Source organism: Octodon degus, unplaced genomic scaffold (genome assembly GCF_000260255.1).
Source record: "Octodon degus isolate 3935 unplaced genomic scaffold, OctDeg1.0 scaffold00085, whole genome shotgun sequence".
Taxonomy (NCBI): domain Eukaryota; kingdom Metazoa; phylum Chordata; class Mammalia; order Rodentia; family Octodontidae; genus Octodon; species Octodon degus.
Genome location: NW_004524661.1, coordinates 5,519,924 through 5,545,898, shown reverse-complemented (window position 1 = coordinate 5,545,898; position 25,975 = coordinate 5,519,924). Strand labels below are relative to the sequence as shown.

The 25,975-nt window shown below is 45.5% G+C and overlaps 1 protein-coding gene across 1 annotated transcript in view; it reads right to left on the bottom strand.

Annotated features, from left to right (window-relative positions):
- Slit3 (slit guidance ligand 3) overlaps positions 1-25,975 on the bottom strand; it is a 621,317-nt gene that overhangs the window by 152,770 nt on the left and 442,572 nt on the right. The window contains exons 6-7 of the mRNA XM_004637040.1: positions 21,262-21,333; positions 1,036-1,107 (exon numbers count right to left, since the gene is read on the bottom strand). Of these exons, the coding sequence (XP_004637097.1) occupies positions 1,036-1,107; positions 21,262-21,333 (144 nt within the window). The remainder of the gene's footprint in view (positions 1-1,035; positions 1,108-21,261; positions 21,334-25,975) is intronic.

Here is a 25,975-nt window from a genome sequence, read left to right as displayed (position 1 = left end):
CTGGTTGCTTGAAATGTTCAGTTTCTATTTCATATAACTAGTATGATAATAATAATGTTCTAATCAATATCATTCATTATCTGCCACATGTCAGATACCGTACAAATTTAATTCCATCTGATCCTCATACAATCCCTATTTATAGAGGAGGGAATGGAGGTCACAGAGTTAATAAAGGGCCTAGCAGCATCCTCACTCTTCACATTAGCTCCAGCAGGGTTTGGTTGAGAGTTCTCAGGAACTTGATCTTTCTTATGACTGCAAAGCAAATGCCCCCGAGGCTCTGCCGATGCAGGACAAGGACCAAGCACGAGAGGTTGAGAAAAGGCAACCAGGTCTGTCTGCAGAGAAATCAACGTGGGGGTTTCTGATGACAGTGGGTGGGGGTTCCCCATGTGACAAGAGTACTAGACACGTTCTCAGGTCTAGGCGTCATGGGGAGATTTGCTTCCTGTGTACACAGGCTGGAGGGCTTACGCTTATTAAGACACATAAAGATACAGAACCAAGTTTTCACACTCTAATATCAGAATAATTATCCAGGGATCAGGTGAGCAAGGGAATGCAGCATGGTGGGCCACGGTGGGATAGACAGAGGAGAAAGGACTCCCTCTGTCCACCAGTCCGAGAGCAGGAAACAACTGCAACCACTGGCATTATGACAGAACTGCCACTGCCACATGACCTAAGTCAACAGTGAAGCCATAACTTATAGTTCTGTATGTTCTAACCAATTTTCCTATTAAAGTGGAAAACATGGCAAACAATACAAGAAGGATTCTCAGGGCCCTGGACAAAGAGCACTAAGTCTTCTTGGTGCAGAACAGGGCTTGAGAACCACGGGCAGCACACAGAACTTTCCCGAATCAGCCGGCATGCATCAATTCACCCTATACTTAACAGCAGAACCAGAACTTTGAACATAAGAACCATTGCCCAAGAGCAGCATGGTGAGTTTGGGAAGCAGTGTAGAGTCCTGTACTTTGCACTAGTCAAGGTCAGGCAAGGCGGGGAGGAACCAGGTATTCTACTTACAGAGTCCGGATCTTTGGCATGTGGTTGAAGCTGGTGACCAGGATGCGGCTGATGTTGTTGTTGTTGAGCGTGCTGTGGAAAGAAGAGAAAGGAAATGGTCATCGGGGAGCAGGCTGGAAAATCAAGATGTTGATAGAAGCGGGGAACGGCAGGGGTGTAACTGCAAAAGGACCCTAAGTCAACAGCCACAAAGAAGTCAGAGGATGGGGCTCCCAGATGATGACATGACCCACTTGCTCTCTGCTGCCTTCCTAGCTCTTGTTTACCCACTTTGAGTGATACTTTCCCTCCCTGAAAATCCACATTGTGCTCAGTGTTTCATTATGAAATCTCTCATTCTTACAATGACAATACCAGTTACATGTTATTATCCTCTTTTAGACAGAAAAAAAGCCCCAGACATACAACATTTTGCTTGGTGACATACGACCCCACAAAGTAAACATTATGCTTGTGTGATGGATGAAGTGGCGGATCTGCAGAGCAGCTCGGTGATTCTCTCAAGGACCACAGCTGCTGAGCTCTGCAGAGTGGCTCTGAATCTAGCTTTCCTTCACTTCCTTCCTGCTCTGTGCATGGTGCATGTTCCCTCTTGCCTGATGCTGCATGGAGGTCATTCTGTAGAATCCATGTATGTTCTGACCCTTCAAACATGTCTTACTTCAAAGGCCTGTGGGAGCTCTGTGAAAAGAGCTAAGCCTCCTCCTTCCCGTGCAGTGCGGGACCATGAACACAGCACCTAATGCAGTGCTGACACAACTGGCACTGTTGTCCGTGGGAAAGCAAAGACGAAAATGTGAGCTCTCGCCATTGGTTCACCAATGGAAGCTTCCGTTGGTTAAGGAGACTTCTGCCTTGGGCTCTTTGTAAATACACCGTCTTCCTCGTAGGTGACTGCTACAGTAGAGGATGGAGTGAAATAAGGCTGCTGAAGGATGACCAAAGCTATAGGCAAGTGCTAGTGCTTCTGAGGCTTATCCTTCTAGAAGGAGTAGCATGAAAGCCAAGGAGGCCAACTGGAGAGGCCTGTGGTACTATGCAGTGGCAGGGCCTCTGTGGCTCAGCTGATTCTGAGACATCTCATTCTTCTTCATGGGAAGACTGGCCTGGTTCTCAGCTCTCAGGCCCACACCTGCCTCATTAGGCATCCCAAAGAGCAAGAGCTGGATACAGTCTGTGGTGCAATCTGTCAGGGTGGCTACTTGCTTCTGGGTCCTCAATTTCTCTGCTCCTCTCAGGACCACATGAGAGATATCTTCTCACCAATCCAACAAACCCTGCATATCCTGAGCCACCCACAGTCTTCAGTGACCAGGAAGGAATTTTTCTTGGGAAGTTTCCATTGGTTAAGGAGACTGCTGTCTTAGGCTCTTTGGAAATACTCCTCCTTCCTCTCAGGTGGCCGCTACAGAATGAGCTTTGCAGAGGCAAGGATAGTTTCCACCTTGTGCATGGCCATAGCCCCATGACTTGGTCCATTCATGGTTCAAGCTGAGTCCTCCTAGTTCCTTGTTGTACAGTCTTGAGTAAGTTACTATGTTTCTTATATACAGATTTGCTGTCTGTGGAAGGAGGTGGACAGTGGTACCAACCTCATAGACTGGTTAACAGACACTGGGGGAATCAACTCTGGTCCTAGCCACTTTTACACCCTCACCCCATCCTCATGGAGATAGAAACAGCTTTATTCAACCCATAGTGATTCCCATACCCTTGCCACCTGAGGGCTCTGCACAGGTTCTTTCTCTTGCCCCTTGAGACCCTAGTCTGAAGGATTCTAGTGATCCTATCTCCCCAGCTCCAACTATTCCTCAAATCCCCTGGTCCATACATCATTTGCTTGGCTAGGAAGGCCGGAAAGAAGTTTGCCTACACAGGGGTACAGAACCCAGCTCAGATTTCTCCCTCCTTCCCACACTCATTGTGCACTTGACATGCACCTGGCAATAGGTGAGGCCCAAAGGGTGGTGAAGAGGATGGAAGGTACCTGGCTTATCCTGCCTGCCACAGGTACCCAGTTTACACTGCCCTAACTTCACCACTGAAACTCATACAGAAACTTGGAATGTTATGAGGTTGATTTTGAGGTTCTGTGTGGCTTGTCTTTTCTCCTTTGTCTGACTCTGTGGGGAGTCCATCCTGACTTTGTCCACCCTCAATGCCTGCAGAATATCTTATCAGAAAATCCCGAGGAGTTTGTTTGCTCCCCTCAGACCAGGCTCTCTTCCTCCACTGGCTCAGTAAGGCCTTAGGACAGAAATGATGCTTTCAGGGATTATCCATCGCAGAGATTGAGATGCCACAATTGGGAGACACCTCCTTAGGGCAGTTGACTGACTCCCAGGCAGAAAACTAAGTATCCTCTTTATCTCTGAAAGGCAAATGGCAAGAAGCTTGAGCAGAGCAGCAGCTTCCTTTTGACCCCGTCTGAGCACTCACAATTGGGTGGAGGCCACAGCCTGCCCTCACGGAGCTGAGTACACAGCACAGCTATACGCAGGGCTTCATCTAGAACTGCACCGGCAGTGGTCCGGTGGTGATGACTTATTAATGTATTACTACACTGATATTTAAATGTGAGCCATAATGAGAGCTATAAAACATTTACGATAATAGCAATTATTCCAGAACCCAAATGACTAAACACAGTATCCAGACTTTCCTGATTTGCCCCTGGGGCCTGGCCAGCCCAGGGATGGCAGAGGGCTGCTAACCTCCGAGACACTGACTTCTCTGCAGCTGCATTTTCTGCTTCCCTGAGAAACACAGATTTATTTGATGTCTGGTCTTGGCAGCTTCTGCCAGCGAAGAGTGCACTCTGGCCTGTCTGGTTCGCGTGTCCCGTCTAAGCAGCTGCCATTCAATGGCGCGATGGGTGTGGTGTCCTTGAGACAGAGTTGATCAGCATGGGCTTCTGAGGCAGAGACCTGGTGCTGAGCCTGCTTCTGCCCCTTACCTCCCATGTTGCCATGGGCAACCTTTAACAATACTGTTAAGTTTCCTCCTTTGTAACCCCGAGAGAAACATCTCATAGAACTCCAGTGGTCATTAAATGAGATGATGCTAATAATTGTCAATGTGAACTGAGTGCTTTTTGTGTGCCAGACAGACTGTGGGCTGAGGGTGCTGCAGTTTCCCACCCCATTTAACTTCTCTACCACTCCATGAGACGGAGACTTTTGTTATCATCTGTGTTTCATGGACGAAGCAAGTGACAATGCCAAGACTAAAATTTAATCAAGCGAGCCCACCTCCAGTAATGAGTCTGTATTACTTTCCTATTGCTGCTATAATAGGTGACTATGAATTTAGTGGCTTAATTTTATTCTGTTACACCCTGAAGGTCCCAAGTTCACACTGGGCTCATGGGGCTGTGTGTTTTTGAAGGCTTCAGGCAGAAGAATTTCTTCACTGGCCTTTTGCAGCTTTGAGAGGTTGCCCTCACTGCTTGAGTTGTGGCCCTTCTTTGGGTCCCTCCAATCTCCTGCTCCCTTTTTAAGGACCCTGTGGGCTAGATTTAGAGCCTCCCAGATAATGCAAGATAATCCGTGCATCTCGAGGTTCCTTAAGGCAATCAAGTCCCCCAAGGGTCCCCTTTGTTACTGAATGTAATATTCAAGGGATCTAAGCACTTACGGCTGGCCTGGCACGTAATTAACACGCATTAGTAATTAACTGTTGTTACCATAGCTTGTGTTCATGTAGCCCTTCAGGGTTTGCACTTCAGTGTGACAATACCACATTTGTTTCATCTAATTCTTGCAACACGCTGTGGTTGGAATTATTCCCATTTTAGAGATGAGTGAACAGAGGCTAAGAGAAGCTAGGAGACCTAACAAGGGTAGTACAGCAGAGCTCCTTGTAGATTCAGGACTTGTGATTTTTTTCTTTACACTGCATTGCCCCTTCCTCCTACATTTAGGGCAAACTTATCACTGTAGTGCCATCTTTTCTACCATATTTATCCTGGTACCCAAAGCTAGAAACAGCTACACAAACCTCCCTGCTTATTCTCCTAAGAGTTCTTGAGTATTAACCAACAGACAAAGGGCTCATTCACACAGTGGCACCACCCCACCACTCCCCTGGGCCGCTGGTCCATCCTAGCTGATGGTGCCCTCATCGGCCTCCTCTCACTTACCTCTCTCTCCTGGAGCAGTTTTGCTAGCTGGAGTCCACCTTCAAACTCACAGCTATGTTGTTTTAGAGATTTTTTGAGAAGATACACTGTCCTTGCCCCAGATTTTCCAGGTAGCAGTTGAAAAATTTTCCCTAAGTACTCTGAATTCAGCATTTTCCATCAGGTTTTAAGCTGAAGTTCAGGGTCCAATTAATTCACTAAGTTTCAGCACAACCTGGCTTCTCTTTACCCCAATCACAAGCTACTGAATGGACATTTCAGCATGAACTAGAAATAAAGCCAACTCGCTCCCCCTGGGGTCAGAATGGTGGTCTGCCTATCTCTCATTTCTTTCCTACAAAGTGTTTTTGGTTTTTTTTTTTTTTTTTTTTGGGCAGAACCAGGGATTGAACTCAGGCCCTTGTGTTTGCAAGGGAAGCACTTAGTCTACTGAGCCATCTCCTTGGCCCCTCCTACAACGTCTTTACCCATTCACAAATACTGTATTTATACCAAGACTAAGTTTGGCCTGCATACTGTCCAGCTGCTCTTTGACTTCGTCGTGACTGGAGCACAAACTCCTAGTGAAAATTACTCCTTCTCACATTAAAATGACTGGGCAATGCTATGCCTCCCAGTGGACCTCACACTCACCCGCTGTTAGCACTAGGAAGGCCACACTAGCATAGTGCCCAGGGCATGAGGCTGAACCTGTTATTGCCCCTACAGCACATAAATAGTACCTTGTGGCCCTGAAAGAGTTTGTGATTGCCCAAGTTGTTCAACAAATAAAAAGGTGCTATGGCAAGATGAAGGGTCCTAGTACTGTCTCGTACATGAGGACCTGGTGCAGGCAGTGGTCAGCTCCCAGAGTCGGAGAACAATGCTCCCAGGTCAGACGCCATCCCATGCAGACTGGGTGGTTTTTTGTTTTTTTTTTAATGCTTTATGACATTTAAGAAAATGCTTTTATTAATCCATGTTCACAACATATGATACTTATATTCATCTTAGGGAATAGGTACGGCTCTTTGTTTTTCTCAGTAAAGTTTTATTTATTCATTTCTGTACCATCTGTGACTGCTTTTATGTGAAGGCTGAGGGGTTGCAATACAGACATATGGCCAGAGAATCCTGAAATATGTACTACTTGGCCTTCTTTAGAAAACATTAGCCAACCCTTGGCAGATCTACTAATGGGCTATTCTAGTGCCCTTTGCCCGTGAATAACTGTGATAGGCCGTTCTACAAGAAGGGATTGGGCCAGAGGCTCTCCAAACTTAAACAATACTCCAACATTTTTAGGACACCTTAAATAGCAATCAGCAGAGCTGGGAATAAAAAGTAGGAAGTGAAATTCTCAAACCCACACTCCTAGCCACTGTTCCTACAACCTGCAGTAATGTCATGGAATTAGAGTTGGCACCAGAGACAGAGCAGACAAATCCATGCAGGGTGGGGTGTGGAACACTTGGGGGCAGTGGTTCTCAAAATGGGGTCCAAGACTTGCAGCATCACCAGGGAATTTAATAGAGAAGCAGCATTCTCAGGCCCCACCCAGACCTCCTGAGTCAAAAGCCTTGGGGTGGGCCCATTCTTGGTATTTTAGTAAGTCCTCTGGATGATTCTCAGGCAAGCTCATGTCTAAAAACTGCTAAAGTAAGGGCAAAAGCTAAGAAGAGAAACCCTTACCAAATGTAGAGGGTAGTACATAGTAAGAGGCCTCTTCCCACTTATGGGCATGGTATGTTCTTGCTCATAAGAGGTTCAACTTCTGGGGTGGTATAGTCCTCAAGGTATGTGGCTATACTCATCCCTGGAGAGCTCCAGGGTGGCTTCTGCCCTGGATCTCTCTTCTCTGGTCTTCCTCTGTTGTATCCCTCAAGAAAGCCATCTTTGATCTGAGGAAGCTACAACCAGCCATAACCACAGCACCCTGGCAACCTTAATAAGGCTGACATTTCCCTCTGTCTCCTCTGATTAGGCCTTTGCTTTATCACTCTGTGCTTTCCTGGCTCTGGGTGTAATCTGCATGTTGTGTGTCCATAACACCATGTAATTGGCTGTAATGCAACGATATTATCTGTGAGCATGTATCACATAATTGCAAAAGCAGGCATCTGCAGTAAGTGCCACCACAGCCTCCCAGGGTGCCAACCTTTCCAGGATGCTCTTTCAAGTTCTCTGCTGTGTCTCCCAGGATCCAGGCTCTTTGGGGCTGGCAGACCCTCTTGGCAGACTACCCCATTCATTCCCTGTTTCAAGACAAAATGACTTGTCTTTTGGTCTATTTATACAGGGTTACTCCCTTTTTGATGGAGCCCAAGATGATGATTCTTGGTGAGCCATCAGCAGTGGTAATAATAAACTGTCCTTCTAAAGTGTGCTTGCATATGCCTTGACTTGTATTTATATGTGTGCGTGTCCAATAGCCAATGCTTCAACCTTGAAAAATAGAACTACTGCTGGCAGTGCCTATATTGAATTCATAAGAGTGGGCCCAACCAATGCAGGCAGAACCAGTTCCTGAAGAGCAGCGAAACACAAATATTGATGCTGGACCTGCAGGAAATACCTGAACTGCTGGTGTGGGGGGATGAAAAGAACAGGGGCTCAGGTGGGGGTTGGAGGAGATATACTGCTCCCCACTACCACCAGCTTGGTTCAGGCAGAGCAAGAGGAGTGAAACCAAGATGCTTCAGCACCTTGGGGCTGCCCTTCGGCTGTCTGCCTTCCTCTCTGGTTTATATATCGAGGCAAGACTGGCTCTTCTTTGTCTTGCCTGGTGGCTGCTGAATCACATTCATCGTGGAACGGGGGAAGAAGGGCTGACCACTGGTGACCAAGTCCTTGACACTCCCCGAAATCCTGGTGACCTGAGTGTTCTTGCTCACTCTGCTTCATTAGGCTCATGGGATGATTTGGCTTTGCAGACTTGGCCCCAGAAGAACCCATACCGAAGGCCCACCAGGCCTGACAACTTGACAAGGGTGTGCCGAGCCTCTCCCAAGGTCATAGGCCTCAGCCCCTCTTCTCCAGCTATTTTTGGACAGAGCTCCCTCCATTGTTTCCTTCCTATCACTGAAGTGGATCTTGCCCTGATCTTCTCACAAAGATGTCTCTAACAATAGCTGTAACAAGGCTGAATATATTTATTAAGTGCTTACTATGTTACAGCATCAGGCAGGGCATTTTTCATACATTATCTCATTTACTTCTAAAAATTCTGAGATTCCATGGCTATTTTCATTTGGGAGCCCAGGAAGATCAATGAGGTCTGCTCAGATTACACTGCTCCAGAGTTGTAAGGCTATATTCAAAGCCAGGAGGTGTGATATCAGGTCCTATCAGGTCCTTTTAAGTGAAACAGTTTCATGAAACTGTCTCTTACAGAATGGCCTTCTGTTCAGATTTCATGTCTTTCCAAAATAGAGGGGAAACATGGCTTGTGGCACAGCCACCTTTCAGTGTGTCTGATGTGGGGACAGTGGGGTTGGCCTCACTCACCAAGCTGGTCCAAGGCAACACACAAGCCTCCTCCTATACCTGAAACAGAAAGAGCTCTGGACACCAGGGAGAGAAGGGGTAGAGGCAATGAAGAAGGACTACGGACAAATCCAAGTGTTACCAGAAGCCACTGTGGTCCTCACTGTTGGATGAGTTGATGGGAAATTTTAAGGACTCGGTCCTTAAGCAAAGCCCCTCTCTTGCTCGTTTGGGGCAGGCAATGGGTCTCTGAGGCAATTAAGGCTAGGGGATGGAGGGAGATGCGAAAGGAGAGGTCACCGTGCTGAGGGTGGGAAGCCACTTCTCATCTCTTACCTGTCCTCAACTGTCCAGGATGCCGTGTATTACTAAGTTCCTTGATCTCCCTGTGGACCATTTAAATTAAAGCTCATAACCACTGTGTGGGCATATAATGAAAACAACTGATGCTGCACTGATTAGACCATTATTCTCAACTGTTAGAAAACATAATGATCTCACGAGGGGCCTTATTCACTGACGTATAGCAGTCGGGTTCTCATTTGACACCTCAAATTAGCAGCCAAAGCAATAACAGCTGGGGTTTTTGTCTCAATATTTGTACCCGACTCTAGAGTGATTTGGCACCAGTGTGAGCGTTATTTTTAAACACACACTTCTCACCGCCAAGTTGCATTTAAACGGTCTCCAGGTGTCATGTAAAACCTACGGAAATAAATAAAAACAATAAGCTGCCGATTTGGGCTTCTGACGATAGGCTGTCCTTAACAAAAGGGTTTGTCTTCAGTGTTCCTTCATTATTTATTCATATCATGACAGGCAGGTATTCATCTCCATTCATTCAGCGGAGCCTGGGTGTTATAAGGGGAAAAAAAAATGCTTCCAAAAGTGTAAAAAAGTGAAAGATCAAAAGAGAAAAATTAATCTTTAAATCACACCATTGCTCAATCAGATACTTGATCATGTAAGAACTCATGAAATACTGGTGATGTTGGTGCCTCGATTCTAAAAAACTCCTTACTCATTCATGAAATGACACAGATATTGCCTAACAGTGATTCAGAATGGCTCAACTGCCTTCCAGTGATTGAGTTAAGTGAAAAATGTACCTTAAATGCCAACATAAATGAGACGCGCTTGGTCTTCCAATTCTATTTCATCATCTAACAGAATGGGGCTCCGGACATTCCTGTTTAGCACACTATTTAGAAATCAGACGATTGGCAACGGGCAGAGGATGAAAGCGTGACCTCCAATTCATATAACAGGACAGGTGAGTTTGTAGTTAAGAAGGAAAAAAGTGGACAATTTCGGCCTCACCTGCCTTTGGCCCCTAGCCCAGTAATAGAAGAGGGAGGAGAAAGTTTTTCAGTACTGGCCCATATATGCACTACATGTGTACCCTCTGTGAATACTGTGTGTATACCCACTTCTGTGTGTACTCTCTTCTATGGGGAATAAGTCCGTTCGGGGCTTTGTTCTATAGACAGGGCTTTGGCACTGAGGCAGGTTCAATCAATATTTACAGAATGGGTTGGCATGTTTCAAAACAGGAAGGGCCATGTTTCGGGCATGTGAATACAAATAAATTTGCAGTCTGACAGCATTCTAGGCTCATCCAGGGACACAAACTCAGCTGTCTACAGGCGTGGGGCTTGTCACACAAGTGGGCTGCACGGCGACTGCAGGACACACAGCCCTCTACACGGGACCATGACTTCCTGTTTCCAGAAAGTGCCAGTCTAGAATGTGGGAGCAGCATTGCCAGTTCTTCCTTTTTCTAAGACAAAAATGAGACAAGTAGGATTTTCATAGGAAGCTTCCTAGTTTTCCAACATCGGGCACTGAATCCCCTTGAGAAATAATACCCACAAGTGCAATTCCCAGGAGCTGGATTTGGCATGCAGCGGGCAGGTTTTATGCCTGGAATGAAACAAACTGACAGTATGTATCAGCAAAAAATATTAATATACTCTCATTGCCTTACGACAAGGGGCCCTGAAGAAGTTCCTCTAGGAGCAGAAGGCTGTGTTCCACCAAGCAGGTGTGCTCCTGTCTGGCTCTTCATGTCACTCATGGGTTCTGTGGCTGCACACATAAGCCACTTGTCACATGCAGTTTGGAAGGGAGCCACTTCAGAGCTGTGAGTGGAAAAACTGCATGGGGTGCATGCAGCTAAGTTCTCAGGCTGACACGCCACCGAGCTCTGGCTTTTACCCTCTGCTATTTGCAAGGAAGGGGCTCTCAGGGCCACAAGGTGCACTTCATCCCCTGGCGTCTCTGGGGCCACAAACAGGCAGGGTCCCAAGGGCTAGTATTCTCAACAGCTGCTGTCACCACTGGCAGCTGAGGGTCAGTGGTGTGGAATCTGATCTCCCAGATCCCCTTCTGGGACTTGGCAGTGGTTACTTCTAAGCAGTGGCCACATGCCAGGAAGGGCCTAGAAGGGAAATGCTGTCCCCATGCTGAACAGAACACATTTTCTCTGGCAAAATACTGGGGATTAAGGGCTGATGGCACAGACAGCCCATAAAGGCTGGCTTCACTAATTTTTGTTTCCTGTCTGCTAACGCAGAGGAAAAGCAGACGGCAATAAAGCATACTGGTAGAGAGCCAAAAGACCTGTTTTCTAGACTGGTTCTTCCACAAAACTGTCCTATGGCTCCACCTTTCTGGGGGGAGGTTTTGTCTTTTAAAATGGAGCGGTGGAACCACTTGACCTCAGGGTCTTTCCAGCTTACAATTCTACTCTGTGATTCTAATAGGGTTGGTGCCGTCTCTACAATGGTATTGCTGGGTTGGGAATAGTTTTCCAGATGCCAGTGACAGTGCTCTTGGATGCCCAGATCTGGCCAGCTCTCCAGAAGTGGAGGACATCTGTCCAAACTCTCCAAGTCATGCTATGGCACATGTGAAAATAGTTATGCATGGTCGGTTCCTTCTCTTTCTCTCTTTATGCAGATACCAGTCTCAGCTCCTGTGGGGTCAGTGAGCTGGCTTCCTTAACTGGCTGACACATTTCCAGCTTCTGCATGGAGACAAGACAGGTTCAGACACAGGAGTGCTTTTCCCACCCAGTTGACTTTGTGGAAATCATTTGCAAGGTTGAGAGAACTGAATAATGGAGATCAGGAAAGTAATTCATGCAGAGTGGGTTTGGCTTTGGTGGTGCTGGTTTGAATAATCACAGTTCTGCATTTCCATTGAAATGGGTCTTTCTCAGACACAAGATCTAGATGTTTAAGGTAGAGAAAGGGCAGAATGGAAGGGGAGGCAAGCGGTACATTAAAAAAAAATCAATTATTTATTTATTTGGTACAGGGTCTCACTATACAGCTCAGACTCATAGTGATCCTCCTGACTCAGCCTCTCCAGCACTGGGATTGCATGTGGGGGCCACCATGCTGGGGTTCTGGAGCCAGCATGGCATGCAGTACTGGGGATCAAACTCAGGACCTTGCATGTGCCAGGCAGGTGCTTAGATGGCTGAGCTATTTTCCCAGACACACAGTGGATATTTCAATGTCTTTGGTTTCAGGAAAATACTGTTTTAACATTCTGTTTTTATCTATCTATCTATCTATCTATCTATCTATCTATCTATCTATTTATTTGTACTGGGGATTGAACTCAGGACCCTGCACTTGCCAGGCAGGTACTTATTTTACTGAGCTACCTCCTCACCCCAACATTCTGCTTTTTAATAGGTGCACAATGGCTGGAGAGATTTGGAGCAGGTCTGGTAAGAAGCAGGAGATTTGCAGAAATCTGCCCTGTTCTGACAGTATGTGGCCAATTTCTTAGCCCTAAACCTGCATTGTGCCTATCAGGGAGGTAAGCTTGAGCTAAATGTGGTGATTGTGATGGAAATTGATTGCAATTAAATACAATTTAAAACTTTAGCTTCTTAGTGGCATGTGCCCCCTTCAGGGGCTTGGGAGTCCTGTGTGGCCACAGCTCCTCTGTGGGACAGCACAGACAGGTGATATTTTGAAGCTCTTCTGGATGGTGCTGCTGGTGAGGGTTACAGACACACTCAGACGCACCGTTACTGTGTCTAGATACTCAGTGGAAACCGAAATTACACACTCTCATGTAAAATCACCTGAGTTTTAAGTGTCGGTACTAGGCTTATTTTTCTTAAACATTGGAAAGAGCAAAACAATCACCATTGAAAATTTATAAGCAAATGGGCATGAAAAGGCTAATTTTCCACTTGAGCTCTAAGACCTTGGTTCTCTACCAAAGGCACACTGAGGCTCTAGTCTTGGGCCTTTGGATGGGAAAGGCAGCCTCTGTGTGTAGGCCTGGCTCTTTTCTTTCTGCAGTAGGGATCGAACTCAGGACCTTGAGCTTGCCAGGCAGGCGCTTATGCTACTAAGTTATCTCCCCAGCTCAGGCCTGGCTCTTCAAGGAAACATGGCTTCCTAGCTCAGAGATCATTGGCCACCATGGGATAAGAGCCAATCAGGAGGTGAGACATCCATTGAATGTGCTCATATCTTGGTCACAAAGCCATGGCTGAGGGCCAGAGACAGGTTAGAGGGTGGCCATGGGGCATGCCACCTCTGCAGATCAGCACAGAAATGCTGTCTTACAGTGAACTAACCTCCGTTTGTACTGGATGATGATAGAGCATGTGGCCTCTGGCCCTCCTAGCTTGCCCCTGAGGAAAAAAGTCCTCCAAAATAATTCTTCAAAGACATAGAGCTACCTTTTCATCTTGTTTTCAGTGGAACAAAGCAAAGTAAGAAGCCGCTCCTAAGCCAAGTTTGTCATGTGTCCAAATTTCAACTCGGAGACCCAGTGTCTGGGATCAATGGTCCCTGGACAGCAAGACCTGACTTTACCTAAATGCCACCAGAAGGACAAGTTAAGAGGGGGTTTGCTGCTTCTGGATCCTTTGCTGGAGGGGAACAGTTAAGTTTGCCAAGTGCTTCTTATCCGGGAGAGTACACAAATCCATTTTCTACTTTGGAGACTAAACCAGGCTTTGGTGACTAGGGAAATGAAATCCACCAGCAGCCATGAGGTACCCTCCAGATCGCAGGGACTTCGAAGGCTACCGCGTTGCTCATCTAAATGGAAAACAGGACTTTAGGTTTTAAAACCATTTTTACTTTTTCCTTAAGCTGGTGTTCTCAGAGCCTACCTCATCAGATTAAGGGCACAGATGCCATCAAATTTGAGAGTCTAGGTGACTTTGAAAGAAGGTGTCTGGCTCTGTGTGCTTACAGAAAACCCAGTTGCTCTCCTAGAACTACTGGGGGCTGAGTGGAAGTTACCAACATTTTCTGCAAAGTGCAATTTAATCCTGATTGTCTGAGCAAAAACCACGATTTTTAGCATTGTACCAAAAATTGTATTCTGGGATATTTTAAGGCTTTCATTAAGCAATGACAGTTCTATATTCAAAACTGTGTCACGACTAAACATCCTGATTCCAAAGACTATTGCAACAAAATGTTTGCAGCTTCTGAGAGAAACGAGGTGAAACATTTTACAAATAAATAAAGACGAACCTCATCTGTGGAATGCACCAATTTTCACCTTCTCTCTGATTTTGTTTATTATTAACAGGAAAAAAAAGAAAAGAAATTCACCATTTAACTAGAGAAATCTAAGATTAAAGGTAAGTAATAAATGAAGTGCTGTGGTAAAACACTCAGTTGTACAACATTTAAAATAATTGTGCGGTAGCCCAACTTTTAGATTTGTTTAAGTCCAAGATGTAGCAGAGAATCTAGAGGAAATCTGACAGGGTGGGATGCCACTCTGCTAATTTATTTCACCTTAGTTTGGTGCCTTAACTTTAAATAACTGCTTATCATGAGCCAGGTGATGTGAAGTGCTGCAGATGACCACAAAGCAGCTCAGAGCATTTGCATATGTTTCCATGAGTGCCCCGTATGCGTACCAGCTATTTACTAGGCACAAGCCAAGGGCATATGAAATCTACACAACTGACCTAAGCAGGAGTACAGTTGTTTCTATTTTTCAGCAAGAAAGTGAATCCTGGGGGCCGATGGGATAGCTCAGTGGTCTAAAGCGCCTGCTTAGGCAAGCTTAGGCAGCGCAGGGACCACAGTTCAAGCCCCGGCGCCACATGCCACACCAGCCCCACTCCCCTGGGTTGGCTGAGCTGGCCACAAACAACAACAACAACAACAACAACAACAACAACAACAACAACAACGAGCCCCAGCCACCTTTTTCGTGATGCAGGGCTGGCAGCTAGCCCTACAGGAGCACCTTAACATCCTCAAAACATCACTGGTTTTGTATCCACACAAGTGAGGCAGTCTTAAGGAAGTAGACAAGACACTAATTAAGCTGAGCTTTAAAGTTAGATCTGAGTGCCCTATAGAGCAACTTTCAAAAAGAAAAACCATGGCTTGTGAATTGTTCTCGGCATTCACTGCAGCCAGTGGCCTAACTGATGCACAGGCTTATTTCTGCAGTTTGTGTGTTCTGCTATGTATCTGCTATTTTTGTTTTTACTGTAGCAGAATAGTTAAGTGCCAGGGCTCAGATTGCCAGTGTCACAGTGGGGAAATTATTCAACTTCTCAGCCTCTGCCTCCTTCTTGGTAAAATTAGATTAATAGAATTCACCTCCTAAAGTTCTAGGGATGATTTAACTAGAGTGTTGCCTTTGTTTTATCACAGTGCCTAGAAGATCCTCAGAAATGGAGACAGATGCTTAGAAGTCATTGAGACTCACGTGTGGAGTTCTGTTCATAGCCCTGATACTACTGATGATGTCATTGTATTGGAATAGATCATCCATACATCAAGGTTTCTCCTTACAGCACCTAGTCCCACATTCAGAGGAACGCAGCCAAAGTAGAAGACAGGTCATTGTTTGCATCAAACTTTATCCCCTCGTGTTACACTACAGCTTTCCTGATCTGGACGGACAATGTCCTTGGACGTCCTAACATCCAGTGTCTGCCACCCCTCAGCCAAGACACCAACCCCATGCTGTAAGCACCCCCTGATCTGAGCACTGGCACTGTTGCCAGTATATTTTTACTGTTGCCTTCTTACGCCAGCAAATGCCCTCTCTGTTCCCTCTCCTGTGTCTCCCTGCAAGGCTCCATGATGCAGTACCTCCTGCATGTGGCAGAATGACTCCCACCTCTACAAGTCTGGTTAACTTTCACCACTGCTTTAAGTCTGTCTATTTCCTCTCTAAATACAGGCTGAGAGGCCACTTAGTCCAGGGTGCTACAGAGATCTGTAGACCAGGAAACAGTAGAGTGGCCGCTCTTGTGATAAAGACTTGGGGCTGAGTTCACTTCTCGGGTCTTCTTCGTATACAAAGTTCCAACTAGAACCACTTTAAAATCAGTGACTGTGGAAGCTAGTTTAACTCTTGAGAGCTCCCAGAGATGAGACCTGAGGCATGGCTAACTGCCGCTGGGGTCTCCCTGCCCCATTTGGGGAGCTTTAGGCTCTACTCTCAGCATATGGTCTCTCAACGATTCTGGCAAGGGCTGGCCCATAGAACTTCACCAACGCTACGCTGCATACAGTGTATTCTTGCTTCTTAGATGGATTAAAGCAGGTGTTGCCGGCTTAGGCTGGCAATGAACTTCAATGAGAGGGCGTCGGTGGCACCACAGGGGGTTGCCCATTCCATCTACAGAGCATTCCATCTCTCCAGCCTTGGCCAACTACTGCAACACACAACTGCTGCCCTGCAATTGTCAGTGCTTCTGGGTTCTCCAGAGGAGACACAAACCTAGATTTTTATGTAAGCAGTCCCAAATTTTAAATGTAAAATGCTAATTCCATTTTTTTTTTAAAAAAACACACTCTACAGGGACCAAAAATATTCATCTGTAGGTGCACTATGGTCTGAGGCATAGTTTGCCACCTCTGGTTTAAGACAGCCGGGCTGGATCATCCTCTGACTCCATCCCACAAATGTTTGCCCTTCCGCAATTCCCTAAGCAGTATTAAAACTTTAACGGTAGGTGGGTTTTGAAAAGAAAAACTCTCTCCAAGAGTTCTGACTCTCCAAGCTGGCAAGGTTCCCTCTGAGAAGTTGCATTCTATGCAGACACCTACTGTGGGTGAGCAACGTGGATCCACAGTGAGGTGCGGAGGCCCAGGCTTTAGTCGATAGCGGCAACTTGCTGATGACCTTGGGTGAGTCTCCTAGCAAGGGCTGGGACAGGTGGGCACAGCATGCCTCCCAGCGCCCAGAATGGCAGGAGGCACCTCGCTCCCTCCAACCTCACCCAAGAAGTTGTGCAGGTGACACTGAAGGTCTTTCCAAGGCCTGGCTATAATGATGTCACTGAATTTCCAAAATTGTCAAGTGACATACATGAGAGTGAGACCTTCAAAAAGAGCACACGGCAGTCACCTAGACTTGTAGGGTTTACGCACAGTTTAGCTGGTGCCAGTGATCGGTCAAGGGCAGGCCACTCTGAGAGGATAGCCCTTCAGGCTGTGCTTCTGACTTCTCTGGTCTGGCATTTAAACAATGTATCTAGCTGTACTTCTGATTTGGTACACTTATTCTGCGGGCAAATATCTAAAACTATCTTCTCTCCTGCAATAGTATTGAAAAAAAATTGAATCACATTTCATTAACTAGGTTTTCTCATTTTTGTTTCATTGGTTGATACTTTTTTTCCCTTTTGTACCTGTGATGGCATGTTGGCAGGGAGGACTCTGGTAAAACTGGTGAAACATCTGGCCGTGCTCACAGTTGAGCTGGCGGCGGCTAGAAACTCACGGCTCAGAGCGCAATCACCTTATTCCCGGCCCCGCGAAGCTGGGAATGCAGTCTTGGCACATGCAGCTGCAGTACAAGCATGACTTACTTGGAGGAAAGCGAGTGTGTGAATCACCAAATGTACAAAACGGGGAGGAATGAGAGGGCAATCACTGGGGTAACAGACAGGGTTTGCTTCCCAAAGTGCTGGCCCCTTACACTAAGAACCCTCAATGCCAAAACTTTAAGGTTATATTTTTGGTGGGGTTATCTGGAATAAAGAGCTCCTAAACATCGAGTGCCGAAGTCCACTGTGCTAGAGGTGAGACTAAATCATGTCTGAAAACTACAAAGCCAGCTGGTGAAAAAGCAGGATAATTTCCTTTCTCCTGCAAGTGGATTTACCTTCCACTTTGGGGGGACCCATTACCTGGGTCAGTGGAAAAACAAAGCTAGTTTTGCAGCTTTGGAAGGCAGCAGCAGGAGGCACTGCGAGCTGGCCCGGTCCAGTTCTTGAAGGCCAGCTCATACCGTTGTGCAGTGCATTCTGGCCCTGCCTCAGGGGAGCAGGGCACCATGACAGCTTTTGCAACCCAGATCAAAGAGTTGGTCTGGCGCAAGGGTTAATCACACGAACTGTGCTTTTCATTAGTTAGGTCATTCCTTGGCTTCTCTGCAGTGGGTTAGGGCTGTAAAAGAGGCGAAAGGCAATGGCAGCTCCATGGGCAGGTTGTGGACAGGCAAAGAGGCGTAAAGCGCTAGTTGTTATACAGGGCACACCACTGGGACCCTTAGCATTTTCTTTCTTCTCTGTCCCCTGTGACAGCATGGGAACCTTGGGAAGCTTCACCTGTACCATATACTTTCTTATATCCCTTACTGGCTCCCAGGAAAGGGGAGAGTGGAAGCTCCTGTCCTTGTCTGTTATATGTTATGCTGGATATTTCTCTACCAAGCATGGCCAACAATGAAGGTGAGGTGGGCAGAGTTCAGTCCTTTCTGGCCCGCACTGTTCAGTTCTCCTCCTCACTGACTGAGGGTCCTCCCCAGACTCACCCCCCAAGTCCTTGTTCAATGCCATCAGTGAAATCAACCCCAGTCTTGATGGAAGAAAATTTTAGGGTGTTTCCAGCCACAGGAAGAACAAAACAATGGGATTATCATGGGTGTAATATTTCCACAAAGAATTGATACCCATGAACCTTCCTTAAGTTTGAGAGCTCTGCATGAGAATATCACGAGCCAGCGTTTGTGCGGTATTCCGCCCAATGTCAGAGAACAACCACTCCTCAACTATTAGAGTCTTAATTTGTAAATTCTAAACTTTAGCTGCTTACAAATGACCTTTTTAGGGATGGGGGGTTTTAAATATCCTCCCCGCATACCTCTGAGAAATTTAAGTTACTGTGTGATGCCTTCGCTTGTGTCCTACTTACTGTTACATCACCAAGCTTCTTTCTGGTGACTAAATTGTGATTACAGAGAAGTATTATAAAAAGTCAATGTGTCGATTCAGAAGGTCTGGCCCGTGTTGGGGGAGGCACTTTAAATGGAGATGTCAGCTCCAGCCAATTTCAGAGTGGCTCACCATTAAGATGGGTAGTTCCAAAGCTGTGTGCCTCGGCTGTAAATTAAAAACCCATGGAATAACTGATTATGATTAATTTTAAGTACTTAGCCATGTGAAGCCAAATGAGAGCATCTTTAAGACAAAGCTATTGATCTGGCTTTGCTTGGAAATGAGAAGACAAACCAATCCAGTCCTGTGGGCTCTTTGCAATGATGGGGGAATGAACTTTTGTCATTATTATCATCATTATTATGATTTTGAGCCCAGATTTCTGAGCTCTAACTTGGAGACAGCTGCTAAACTGGACATCCATTTTTTTTTCTAGTAAACATCTGAGTGGTGAGGAGTGGTCCAGTTGTGTCCTGAGCAAGGGATGAGGGCAGGATAAGAGAAAGTCAGGGGAGGAGAAAGGATGACAATTTACAGTTGCCCCTCTGTAGCGCATAAGCTGTCACCTTCTCAAAGGTGAGGAAGTTTCAAAGAGGCTTAAGAAGCTTGACCCAAGCGAGTCTTATACTTCTGGGCTTCCCCATGCAGGTGAGCCTAACAGCAAAGCCCTCTCTTCACCCCAGGCTGCCTGCTCACCAGGGGGAGGGGAGAAACTACCACTCTCAGCACATACCACAAACCCGAAGGCTGACAGGTTGTCGCAGCCGTTTCATGGCACTTGGTGACTTCTATTTCCTGGTTTCTTCCTAAGGAATTTTGTTATCTTTGTCATTCTCACTGCCAGCGGAAGTAAGGTGGTATGTATCTAGCAACCCTTTCTACACAGCCTCTTTTCAAAGGCAGGGAAAATCATGCCTACCCTCTTCAGCCGCAGGCTTCCCATAAGAGAAGTCCAAGGTTACTCATCTGGGGTTGGCACGCTCTCCCACGTAGACATGCATTTATTGCTGGTTCCAGGGCCGGAGTTTGGGTGAGGAGAGCCTATCCATCTCAGGAATGACAACCTGACTTCCTCTGGCTGTGGATTGTGCCTTTTCTGTACTGGGAATTCTCAGCTGTCCTCTGATTTCAGGTAGCCTGCAGCATCACCATCCCCTTTTATTTCCCTGTAATTCCTCTCAGTACAGTAACCTTTCTCTCAGACAAGGTGGAGGGGCTCTTTCTCACCTCTGCTCATGTCTTCAGGGCCAGGTGAAAGGGAAGGTGAAGGGAGGTCCTTTCTCTCTTTCCTTTGTGTACTAAGGGACATTTTCATGTATTCATTCATGTATTTATTTGGTGTTTATTCATTCACTCTGCTGGAATCAGACACCGAAAAACCTGTGACTGTGTAATTTTTTAGTTTCAAAGGACGCTGAACAAACCCTACTCTCTTATCACCCACTGGCTGGAATTGTACTATTATAATGGCCATTGCAGAAATTTGAAAAAGAAGGCGTCTCTCCCAAGACAGTGGAACCAAGCCTGTTGTTTTACACAGGAGAAAACTGAGGCTCTGAGAGCCGAAGAGACTTCCCCAAGGTCACTCTGCTAATTAGGGGCAGAAATGGGACTGAAGCACACACCTCCCTCTAACACAAGTTCTACTCTGCTTTCTTTACTGCTTCCTCCCTGGAGGACAGCGAGAAGTGTCGGCTGCTGGTGACAGCAATCAGGTTTTCTTACACAACCCAACTTTAGTTTGAATGACCCCAGGATAACTCCTCACTGACTTTCCCCCCAAGAAATCAGGTTTCCTTAGTTAGAACATTTAAAGATCTGGGACACAGAAGATAGCCATCTATGTTTTCTAGACAAAGTGTGCAGGCTGTCATCACGGGGAAGGGCACCTCTTCGCCTCTTTTTCCCCCTGCCACTTTAAGGTTGCGGCTTAAAGTTTGAATTTGAACCCGAGACGAGATTCCAAGATTCCAGGCTGCCGGTTGCCATTTCCCCCTTGCCCTGTGCCGGGGTCCCTTTCTGATCCTGGCTAATTCCAACTGACTCTCTGGCACTCACCCTCTCATTGGCCCCAGACCTGTAACCTGTCTCTCCCTGATGCACTAGCAGATGCTGGGGGCCACTCCAGCCCATCTGTCTCACCCGGCAACAAACGCGCCAGAGCACGGGGGAGAAATGACTCAATTGAGACTTAATTAGCAGGGACCCCAGCTTGTGGGAGGTGAGAAATCACACTTTGCTGCCTGCAAACACTTTGGCCAAGGTGAGCCAGAGGGTTCTCCCGGTTCCCAGTTTAATAGCACTGCAGTAGAAGACCCAGCAACGCACCCACACAGAGCCCCCTGTACGCACATCCCCCCTCTCCTCCCGACACAGCACACTCCGTACACACGCACGCACACACAAGGCAGCGGTCGCAAAATCAACTCACAGGATCTCCAGATCGCGCAGCGCTCGGAAGGCTCCATCTTCAATGCAGCTGATGTGGTTGTTGTCCAGTTGCCTGTGAAAAGCAAGGGAGAGCGTGAAGGCTGAGCAGGGGCAGAGCCGAGGGGCTGGGCAGCCGGGCCGGGCGTCCCTGGCCACCGAGCGCCTGTCCCTCCACCCTCTTGCGGGCTCTGCTCATCCCTGCCAGGAGCTCGTGCAGAGCCAGCCTGTCTGCCACGCTGCTCTGTCTCTCCTCTCTGACTGTCTGAGAGAACTACACAGACGAGCGTACCAAAGGCTGTCAGGTCTCAGTAAATATTAATTGCGCATTTTTTTTTTTTTTTAGGCAGAAGGGAGTAATTTCATTACATTAGGGCATCCAATCCATTACGAGCTCTTACCGTCATGTCACTGAAACAATTTCATTAAGCTAAAGGCCTGTAAATCATTGGAGGTCACTGCTCTGCCCTCCGCGACCTCCCAGAATGCTTTTTCCTCTCTCCCTCGTCTCCCTTTTACTGGAAGTTGCAGTCTTTCTGCTCTGACACAGCGCTAAATCTCAAGGCTTTATCTGCCCAAGAGCGGTGAGGGTGCATAGGGAATATACCAATTCCAAATTAGACTCAACTAATCTAATTTTATAGTCTTTTTATTATTCTAAGCACCAAATGTCTGTGGTGGTTTGATGTCTCCATGCATTGTTATGGGGCCCATCTGGTAGGTCATTCTACTGAAGCATTTTCTGACTAACTACAGATTCCCTCAAACTGCACCAACCATCATCAACGTTAAAGAAATTCATTGATAGAAGCATTCATGAAGGGGGAGAGAAAGGAGTATCGTTATTGCCTTAAAGATGTACCACTTACATTTAAATTGGGGAGAATTAAATGCACCTATTTCAAGCATCCTTTTTTTTTTTTTTTCCTTTCCATCCTCTGCACAGGAAAATAATGTCTTTTTAAAAGATGACTTGACTAATACACATTCCAGTTACGGAATGGGGTATTTTAGTTCATACATAACAAGTGGATACAATTTTCTCTATGTACATACTATATATGATGGAAAAAAGTCAGGATATTTACTAACCTAAAATCATATATTATATGTAACATTTAATTCCTAAAAAAGCAACAAAGAAAATTATTATTAACACTGTAATATCTATGGTAGAACACACCATGGCCTTCGGATGGGGCAGGTTAAGAATAGTAGGACAGCAGTAAAGAAGCAAAACAAACTCCTTTATAGAGGCTCTTTCCCCCCCCCCCCCCCCCGCAGAAAAATTGAGTCCCTCTCAGGTGGAAGGACTTCCTGTGGCCGGAATTCACATTTGTACCTTGTGTTTATCTATGCCAAGGTAAGTCTTTATAGAAGATGCTTCCAATAACAGCGAGGAACATGAATGGAAGGCTTCACTTTCTTACCAGAGAAAGATAGAAGTGAAACGAAAGTGTTTTCATTGAAAACACCAATAGATGTGGGATCGTACAAATGCACACAAATGAAACACCTAAAATTGCTACAACGTTGAGTGTTATTACAAGTTCTGTCACAACATTGGGGCAATTGTATCATCCTAATAGAATTAACAATACAAAATGTAGATGCTCAGAATTAAGAAATAAAGAGCGGCACATTTCTAAGAAGCAAAAACACACTTTAGATCGACGAGTTCTACACCTAGTGTCTGAGTTCTGTCTGACGCCCACATACGTGGATTCCACTGAGACCTTCCTGCCCCTAATTCTTCCAGAGCATACTCAGGATGGATTTGCTGTGTTCTTCCTGTGGGTTTTGGGTGGCACAGGGACTGCTGATTCCCTGCAGAGACTCTATTAAGACAGTCTAGTAGTGCTGCCCAGATTCTAGAGTTATCATCAATTTAAAGGCCAACGAATCAACACCCCCCCCATGCCAAGGCTACCAAACCTTACCAAGCAGAAATGCAGTAAAATTGGCTTTTGGATCCAAAAAATTATTCAATGAACATGCTGAATTCGGCAAAATGGCACTACTTGCCGAAGTAGAAAAGTATCTAAGTCATCATATTGGGAAGTCGGTGGGGTGTGTGTGTGTGTGGAGACACGGCATTAGCACACCTGCTTTTGCACGCATTCCAGAGAAGTCTTTGCCATTATTTATTGTTGTTTATTTGTGGATTTGAGGAGCATGTTCTCTTGTTTTTCATTTTCAGAGCACCAGAAACTAAATAGAAAACTACATATACAGAATTTTGCATGAAAAAATGTGGAATCTTCACGCTAAACCAGAAAGTCATAGAAAGAAGAGGAAAAACACAATGGTGGAATGAGGACAAACAGGGGAGGCAGCAGGAGGTGAGCCAGAGATCTGAAAATTCCACTACTTAGCCTTCCATCACAATCCTGCAGCCTAAGACCCTGGAGTGGTGTGCAAGAAGTGCCTTTGGGAAGACCCAAACATTTTAAGGCTAAAAGCAGAGACATCTATGACATTATTAATTACTCGATGTTTAAATATTTTCATCGAGTGGCACACATTGACATCTCGTTTATGTGAAATGGGGAAAACCGAGCTGTAATGTAAGCCCCTCTGTGGGTGTATTTTATAGCTTATTTTAACGCATACAAAATGTATCAAAATTTAAAATATTTATGCTGAAATGTGCTTTCCTAGGAGATATTTATTATATCTGAGCTGGTCTCCTTTCATCCTAACCATAGCTAAACCAAACAGAAATTGTGCCCCAGCCTTGACAGTCATCCCCTGTGAGGATCTACGGGGATGTGCCTTTGGGGGGTTCATTGGGCCATGAGAAGCACCCCAGATGTACTCCACTCTTCAGCTTTTGTATCTCCGTAGCACGGAGCTCAGAGTGCTCACACAAAACCCAACTGATAGTCCACTGTCATTCCTGATTTCTTACGCAAATACACTTGGTCCCTAAAACAAAGTAAACACGCTCTCAGCTCCCGCAGGCTTTCTTTTCTTTCCAAATGACAGCTCAGAGACTTCAAAGTTAGTCTTGAAGCACAGGAAAGGAGAGGCAAGATAAACACGAGCCCAACCCCTCTTTGAGGGCCACAGTGTCGGGTGGTACTAAGCACACTGAGAACTTTCTGGAGTCGAGGCCAAAGCATTTGACTCCGTAGTGTGTTTCTGGCAGCTGATGTGCCCACATTGCGACTTTAAATAAATAAAGATTTGCCTTTGCTACTGTGTCCCAAATATTATCTGGGAATAAGAAGAAAGCTTTATTTCTTTCTAATCTTTCTGTTTTCTCTCACCCAGTTATATCAACCACATCTCTAGCAAAACTTCTTTTTTTGGTCCCTGGGAATATTGATTAATATTTTTAACCAAGATTGATATTTATTATAGTTTTAAGAGCAAATCAAGAAAACTATTTTCAATCTCCAATTTGAGATTATTAAAATGGAATTTACTCAAATATGTTTCTTATAATCTAGATTATAATTATCAATTATAAATTATTGGCATGATGTAAATTATGATTTTTTCTTTTTGTTTGAATAAAATGAATGTTTTTCTGTGAAAAAAAAGAGTCAAATGAAAAAAAGCCCACTGCACATACCGCACCAAGCACACAATCACTCTGGAGTCATGGTAAAAAAACAGCGCTGGACGTGTGAGCAGACAGAGCTGGGCTCTCCTTCTTCTATTTTTCCTTGGCAACACAAATATACTTCTCACTGCTGTAGAGTCCCTCTTCCTCAGAATAAAGCTCACCCTGGTGCCCAGATGCCAGGTAATTCCCAGGCACTGGCACACGTAGAATGATACTTCTAGTGAAACTGTCCAGGCTGAGATGGAACTACACAGGGGAAAGTGCTAAGCCCCGAGCAACCCCACCCTTGAGGGAGCCCCAAGGCCCTTCTTTGAATAATAAAAAATGACTGAGGATTCACTGTAGTCCTCAGTGGCTCAGTCCTCCAGGTGCTCCATCTTTCTGAAGCCCAGAGTGGTGACCCAAGAAGGAGTCGTGGAATCAAAAGAGAATGCAGTGGGGCCAGGATGAAGCCGAGCAACAAAAGCTCATTCTTTTTTGGAGGCAACTTTTATTATCCTCTGCTTTATACAGAATCCCCAATTTGATTTATACGCCCCTATCTCTGAATAAGGCAAGATGCCCCCAAACATTTCACAATATTAAATTAACTGCTCTAATTTCCTAGGGAAGCTCGGATTTCAGCAAACAATGAGTACTAAAATGATACAAGGGTCTATTTAGAAAGGAATCCTTGTTCAGGAACTAAGTGCAGACTCCCCGAGAGTGGCATTTTGACTACTGTATTTTTATATTCTGAGAATATAAGCAAGTCAGAGAGAAAAGCCAGCGTAAGTGAGGACTTACTCTCCATAGACCGCAAACAGTGAGATAGCACTTTTATAAGAATTCCCAATCCCTAAGCACAATATACTCCTATTATCACAGTTTATGTCTTTTGATTACAAGTCCAGATTTAATAATTAAAATGTATTAGAAATATTTTTGTGGCTCTAACATTTGAGGCTCACCTAAATCCTTTAAAAAAGTTTTAAAACCTTCCTTATAATATTAAAACAGGCTGTCTCCCATCAACAACCAAGCTGAAAAAAAAAAAGAATAAAATAACATAAAAGAAATAACCAAGATAAATAAAAAAGTTTCAGGATTTAAATAGTACATTGGATTCCCCATGACAAATATTTAGGAAATAGTCATGTCTAGG